We start from the raw sequence: 7,579 nt of genomic DNA on the forward strand, positions 1-7,579 counted from the left end.
ATCGACTTCAAATCATATAAGATATCTTCAAGACTTTTGATCAATTTGAGACCCATTTTTCAGATGGAGAATGTTTGAATTGGAAAAATTGTATTTCTAGAAGAATTGTAGATCTTTTAATTAGCTTTCCAATGCACTTTGAATCACCTGAATCGGATTCCGATAAAGAAAATTATGATCAAAATATTGAAAGCTATGCAAAGACAAAATTATGTGCGCGTGAAGGCAACTTTCCTTATTTGATTCAAACTTTTTTGGAAGACGATTTGGACATGAATTTTGACTTAATTTCATCAAACAAATACAAGATATGGGCAGCAATGAAAGGGTCTCTCTCTTGCCTCTTCATACACAATAATTTCATCAAATTCATCAAGAACAAGGGGCCAATTGTTATATTTTAAGAAAGAAGATCAAGCCATAGCAAGGAATTGAAGTTCAATTACATCAAGTTTTGAAGAATTCAACTTTGAACGTGAAGATCAACATCTTTTGTATTCTTTCATGATCCGAGTGATATTTTTCTATTATTTTTCTTGTAATTTATATATTAATATGCTATGCTAGTTTTTCATTGTATTGGATGAATGATGAATCCTATCGTTTGTTTATTTTAATTCAAGACAATTAATTTAGTAGTTCATGATTTTTTCTTGATTGGTTTTGCATTCCCATTGAACTATTTAATTGATTGATCACTAATTAGATAGTAAGTTGCTTGTTGTAGTGTAGGAATACTCACAATAAGTTTAGAACGCGGTAAAATCAACACATGGACAATAGGTGTTAGGAATAATATATATGGTATGTGCAATCATGTGTGATAAATCCCATAAGTCAATGCATGTTTTTCATATGAATTCGGACTAGGAATAAGATCGTGTCGTGTTAAACATAGGTTTAATATATTTTGGGAAAGAATATTGAATAAAAGTGGATTATCGATTGTCTTGAATGCATGAATTTACTAGATTATAAATTAAGAGTTGAATTAAATGGCAATCGGGGGATTCACGATTTCAATACAAATATTCACATATTAAATAAATATTTTATTTGCTTTCTTAGTTTAAGATTAGCATAGAAAACATACAAATCACGACTTTTTTGATTTTATATTACTTCGAATTTAGTAAAAGCTGCTTAACTAAATATTAGACCTTATTTCTCATAGGAATGATACTCTTAACTCACAAATTTTATTACTTGTATAACGATCCCGTACGCTTGCGGATTTCACACGAACTCTAACCGTAAGGTTAATTATGTACTTCACTACAACAAGAAGTAATTTAGAAGACAAACTGTATATGTTTGATTTCTGTCTTACTTGAGGCAAATTTATATGAGTCTAACAATATTATTAGGATGACACCTAGTTTCTATGCTTGGAAATAGCAGCAGATTTTGGCTTATGACAGAACTAATAATGTGGAAGTTGAGCAAGCATGTGGTTCCTTGCCTAATGGCATAACCGTTGAGGATGTTACACTTTTGAATAATAGTAAAAGAAGAAAAAAGTACATTAGAAAGCACAACAGAGCACTTGGCAAGTTGAGGAGAGAAAGTGAGCGCGCCAAGAGAGCTTTGAGCAATTAGCACGAGGCTTGACTAGAGATTTAGTCTCTCTTCGACGGCATTGATTTCTCCGAACCACTTACCAGAGCTCGTTTTGTAGAATCGAACAATGATTTGTCCAGAATGACAATGGGACTTGTTAAGAAAGCCATGAAAGATGCCGGTTTGGAAAAGCACCAGATTGAAGAAATTGTTCTTATTGGTGGAAGCACTAGAATTCCGAAGGTTCAACAACTTCTGAAGGATTATTTTGACGGGAAGGAACTGAACAAGCACATTAACCCAGACGAGGCAGTCGCTTATGGTGCTGCTGTACAAGGATGAATATTGAGCGGTGAGGGAGGCGACAAGACCAAAGGTATTTCTCTTTCGTTCAGTTGCTTATAAGTTTTAGGGGTTGAAATTCTTTTGATTAACCATTCTTTTATGTTATCAGATGTTCTTCTTTTGGATGTGGCTCCACTTACCCTTGGTATTGAAATCGTTGGCGATGTAATGACCAAACTGATTCCTTCCAACCAAAAGATCCTAAGTTTTCACCACTTACCAGGATAAACAAACTACTGTTACCATTGAGGTATTCATCTTGGAATCTCAATTCATTGAAGTGTGATCACTATAACGTATATTAATGCCGTCGAACAGGTATTTGAGAGCAAATGAAGTCTTACAAAAGACTACAGGCTGCTGGGGCCCTTCGATCTAACAGGAATAGCTCCGACCCAAAGGTTCATATGTGCCCATGCTCCTTCCTATATTTCTATTAAAGCTTGATTTCATTCGTCTTACTAAACAGATCTTGTTTGTTTGAACAGAGGAGCTCCTTAGATTGAAGTTACATTTGAAGTCGAAGTTTATGGCATTCTGAACGTCAAGGCTGAAGACAAGGCTAATGGACGATTTGAGAAGATCACAATCACAAATGAGAAAGGTCGCCTGAGTCAGGGAGAGATTGATCGTGTTAGATTTTATGCGCAATAATAAAGAGATGAAAAAAAAATCAACACAAGAATTTACGTGGTTCGGCGGTGTGCCTATGTCCACGAGAACGAAGCGGAGATAATTTTTATTTAGTAGTAAAAATAGGGTTACAACATATTATTCATACTAACCCTAGCCTAGGCCCATTCGATGTGCTCCGCTCCGACTTCAGCCTATTTAATCCAGAACCTGTGTTCCACTCTAATAAGCCACATGCACAACAGATCAGATGGTCAAGGAGGCTGAGGAGTTTGCCAAGGAAGACAAGAAGGTCAAAGAAAGAACTAATGCCCGCAACAGCCTCGAAACATACATTTACAACATGAAGAACCAAATAAACGACGAGGACAAGCTCGCTGACAAACTGGACTTGGATGAGAAGGATAGGATCGAGACAACAACTAAGGAGGCCCTTGAATGGTTGGACGACAATCAAAACGCTAAGAAGGAGGATTACAAGGATAAGATTAAAGAAGTCGAGGTTGCGTGCAATCCGATTATCACGGCTGTCTATCAAAGATCGGGTGGTGAGTCAGGTGGAATGTCCGGCTATGCCGATGATGACAATGATGAGCTGTAGAAGGGACGTTAGGCTTTTATTTTGTTTTCTAGAGATGTTAGTCATAGGATATGCAATTTTATTTTATTTTATTTCCTCAAAGGTGTGAGGGAAAGATGCAGCAGCATAATCTTTTAGCTTACTTCAATTTTGGATGATAAGTGTATAAACAGATATGTTAAACTCGAATTGTGTTTGGATTCCTAACAGTGAAATATCGGATTATCTTATTTGACACAAAACAAGTTGCTTTCGTTTCTTAAAAAGGAAAAAATTACTTATATTGAGAGTAAAGTGATAGTTAATTACAAAAAGTTTATCTCAATACAAATTTACTAGTAAGTAAACTTGGCTATTCATGTGTAAATTTTTTAAGCTCAACCAAACATGCTTAGGACTCTTCTAAAAAGACGAAATGAGCTTTTGAGAACTGAAAGTTGCTTCAGAATCCACTTGACTGCTTCCAATTGGTGACTTCTTCGAAAAGCACTTCTGAAATATGAAATACTTTTAAAAATAATTTTTTATACAAAAATTAATAAAACTTCCTCCAAAAGTTCTACAAAATGTAAAAGTAAAGGCAAAAGTCGTGCCAAATAAACCCTTAGTAAAGGTAAACAACCATAACTGCACTTTGAAACAAGAATTATTGCCAACTTGCAGGCTCCAATTCCATAGAACAAATTAATTTGACATCTTTTTCGTTTCTCCATGGGATTAATGAAAGTGGGAAACCATTTAACAAATATTACAAAACAAAAGATGTAGCAATAGCTGCCACTGAAAACAAGTTGAATTCAGGGCTTCCTTATAAGGGTCGGGTTTGTTCTCAAGAACAGATTGTACATGTAATCAGGAATTTGCATTAAGCAACAGATTACAGACACACGTTCTGCAATTTGCAGAACACAAGATTCATGATCAAATCTATAGAAATAACAAAAACATATTCATTCGGTTATATTTGCTTCACGCTGCATCCAAGGCCAGCTCGACTCACAAAGATCACCAGGCGAGTTGCCATCATTGTCCTTCATCTCCACATCAGCATTGCGCTTCACAAGCAACTCAGCTATGACAGCTCTCTCACAAAGAGCAGCATAATGCAGTGGTGTTTGACCTTCATTGTCCTTTAAACAGTAACAATGGTGAGTTAATAATTCGACAGAAGTGCCAATGAAGCATTAGAACAAAATAAGTAAAATTCCATGTATTTGCAAAGCTTATATTTCTTATAAGCTGGTCAAACTCTAATTTCATCCACACATTTCATTGGACCCACAACTTTTACCTACTTTTTAACCATGCAATCCTTGAGACCCACTACCTATGTGCACTTTTAGCCTTGCCTGAAGTCAAAATATACAAGAAACAAATGCTGCGGAACTTCTATACAGTTGTACTATGGATGCTGTAGAACTTCTATACACATATACAGTAAGGATGCTGCACAATTCTAATATTCACATCTGGCACTTAAAAGTTAATTCTTTGCAGTATCCATGACAACTGGTGTCAATATCCATCAATCTTCTAAGATGGAATGAATGACAATTAATAAATTGTTAATTAGAAGAATTTGGCCCATATGAATTTTAAACACAGGTAAATTTTAAAAGGAGAGAGAATCTTATTCAGGAGCTCCATTACACAAATCTTTTATCCATGCGCCCTAAGGCTCTGTAAACCAACACAAAACCTCCAATATCTGACTTCAGTCATGTTTTCAGGTTCTTTTATGCATTTCACAAAATAAAAAATCTTAATAATGTAAGAGTGCCTTTAAATTGTGTGTTTCAAATGGGTACTGAGATATTAATTGCAGTCAGTTCTCCAAAGTACAAAACAAAGAATTAACAAACTTCCATGAGGAAAGGGAGGGCACCACTGTGCAGTTTTTTTTCTTTCCCCCTTTTGGGTGATCTCTTATTTGCTTGATATTCAGCAAAAACCTCAGCAAGAATAAGTAAAACAAAGATTTTTTGTCTACCTTAGAATTAACGTCAGCACCTAATTTCCCCCCCCCCCCCCCCCCAAATTGCCAATATAGGTAGCACCTATGAAGCATTTAATACTGCTTCAGTCATTTTTTTCTTTTCCATCTTTTGTTTCTCCTTCTGTGAGAATTAAACCCTCTGAAGACTTTCTTTCAAATGCTTAAAACATCAAAATTACAATCAATATTACCAAGCTTTAATGCGTATGACATCAAACTATAGCAGCTAATTTAAGAATTTAATGTCCACTAACCCTTCAGATTCACAGGAATGCCGCTCTCTATACACTTAAGTAATTTCTCTTCATCTCCTTCTCGTGCAAATGCATGTATAACATCCAATTTTCTGCAAACAACAGATGAGGCGTTTGGAATTCAAAATTTTCTTCTCAAACCATGAGTTACAAGAGAAAATAAGCTATACGGACTTATTTTTCTATTCAATGCTATTCTTCTCCTTCAAGTAGAAAGGTGATGAAATCTATAATTATATCTGATACCCCTTTATTCAGAGAATGAAAAAGAAAGCTTTCCTAGTTAAACCATTTAAAGGGTGGAGTTAAGGAGAAGGAGTGCAAGAAGAGAAACAAGGAAGGATTCTCAGTTTCATTGCCAATGACATCCACAATTTACAGAAGGAAAATCTGCAGCCTTTGTGTCACAACATTCACACATAAAGCATGGGCACATAATCAATCATTCCTAACATTTAGGTCTGCAAACTTTCATTTCAGCTGCACGTTGCTCTCCACAGTGAATAAGAAATATCATTAGATTTCCCGTTAAACATTTAATTTCCTTGCACTTGGTAACTTACTTGAAGGTTATTTTTTTCCACCGACTACGATGGACACATTTTTCTCAAACAGAAAAGATATAATGAGCTTAGCTTATAGCTGAACACGTGAGTGGTGACATACATCTTCCTTTTCTAGAGAGAAATGGGTCCATAATGATGGTGGAAGAATAAAAACCTCAAATAAGTCATCACGTGAAAGGCAATTGACTACTTGACAGAAATAAATGACAGTTACTATTTGGTGGTGACCAACGTGCACTGAAAATAAAAGTTTGGTGACTTAAGAAGAAAAAAAGATGATTGAGGAGTTGTGCTTTAGTTGTGAAAGTTGGGGGACCAGAACCACATATTTTCAGTAACAAAAAACAACACGTTCAAAGCATCAATATTGAAGCTCATTCAGCCCACATTTATAAGCCCGGTTTCCACTATATTTCTATTAACAATCATGATTTTATAAAGCTACGAAAAGTTACATGAATGACCCAAGTAATAATATACTTGCAGAACTATAAATCGACCAAATCGCTATGTTTATACATACAAGATTGATCATTCAGAAAGGTCAAGTTGCACAAAGAAAGCCACTCACAAAACAAATCACGATGCAAACACACTATCTCCCTCTCCCCCTCCCCCTCAACCTCCAGGCTGAAAGAGGAAAAAAACATAAATCTATTGTGTAAATGTTTTTCTCCTTGAGGGCACGTTGAAAATTATTGGTGAAAGGGGGAGAAAATGTTAACATAAAATATGACTGTAGAATTCAATGATGCAGCCCTTGGCGCCTATGCAACCATAGATGATGGAAAAAAGTGATCACTCTTCAAAAGAAACACAAATTGTTGTAACGTGGGACTTCAAACATATAACAGAAGTTCAAGATCCTTACGATTCAATTTCAGGCTCCTCCTCATGCACAAAACTGCTAAAAACAGGTCCCATTGGCCCTTTGGAGCCAGCATTTGGAGGATCACTGGCTTCTTTATATTTCCTTTTCTGTTATCAGTTCGTGGCAAATTAAGGATAGCTGTTTATTAAAACTAGTGCAACTATATAAAAGAATTGATAAATAGCAAATGATGCAATTGAAATAACAAGATTCTGATCTCACAGTAGCTGCACCAGTAGCCCAGGTGGGATACAACTCAGTAACAATGTCAATGTACTTTTGCATGGCTTCTTCTGGAGGCATGGTACCCAATTTCTGCCATGCTTGCCTAACATATCAACGAAATAAATATTTCCACTAGTCAGACCGGAAAATGTTCAGTCTGATGACATTAATGTTCATCATAATTCATAAGTTAAGGATAGGCAAATAAGCCATAAAACACGTGTCAAAGAAATATATAATAACCAATTTATAAACAGTGCAACCTTATTTATAGCTATGATAGTCACAAGTAGAAAGAAACAAACTGCAGCCTAAATAACCAGTGCAACCTCATCCCATCAGTTCCACCAAGTTTTCTTGCGCCATATATCAAATATGAAATGTGATAACATCACAGATTCACAATTCAGCTGTCAAATCACGATATTTTCCATTATTAATAGCCTGTTCAATTTAAAATAAATTTATGTATTATGGTTCCAAATTCAAATCCTAACCTCCCATCATTTTTCCCCAAAAAAAAAAAAAAAAAAAAAAAAAAAACAAAAA

The 7,579-nt window shown here is 35.4% G+C and overlaps 1 protein-coding gene and 1 pseudogene across 1 annotated transcript in view; one reads left to right on the plus strand and one right to left on the minus strand.

Annotated features, from left to right (window-relative positions):
- The first annotated feature begins 1,707 nt into the window (after positions 1 to 1,707).
- On the plus strand, positions 1,708 to 3,139 carry LOC111366843 (annotated as a pseudogene).
- A 2,170-nt stretch (positions 3,140 to 5,309) lies between these two features.
- The window catches only part of LOC111367717 (acyl-CoA-binding domain-containing protein 1-like), a 3,163-nt gene continuing 893 nt past the window's right edge, over positions 5,310 to 7,579 (minus strand). The window contains exons 2-4 of the mRNA XM_022988737.1: positions 7,028 to 7,133; positions 6,806 to 6,912; positions 5,310 to 5,460 (exon numbers count right to left, since the gene is read on the minus strand). Coding sequence (XP_022844505.1) covers positions 5,364 to 5,460; positions 6,806 to 6,912; positions 7,028 to 7,133 — 310 coding nt within the window. The 3' untranslated portion in view covers positions 5,310 to 5,363. The remainder of the gene's footprint in view (positions 5,461 to 6,805; positions 6,913 to 7,027; positions 7,134 to 7,579) is intronic.

The sequence above is a fragment of the Olea europaea genome, chromosome 18 (assembly GCF_002742605.1).
Source record: "Olea europaea var. sylvestris chromosome 18, O_europaea_v1, whole genome shotgun sequence".
Taxonomy (NCBI): Eukaryota; Viridiplantae; Streptophyta; class Magnoliopsida; order Lamiales; family Oleaceae; genus Olea; species Olea europaea.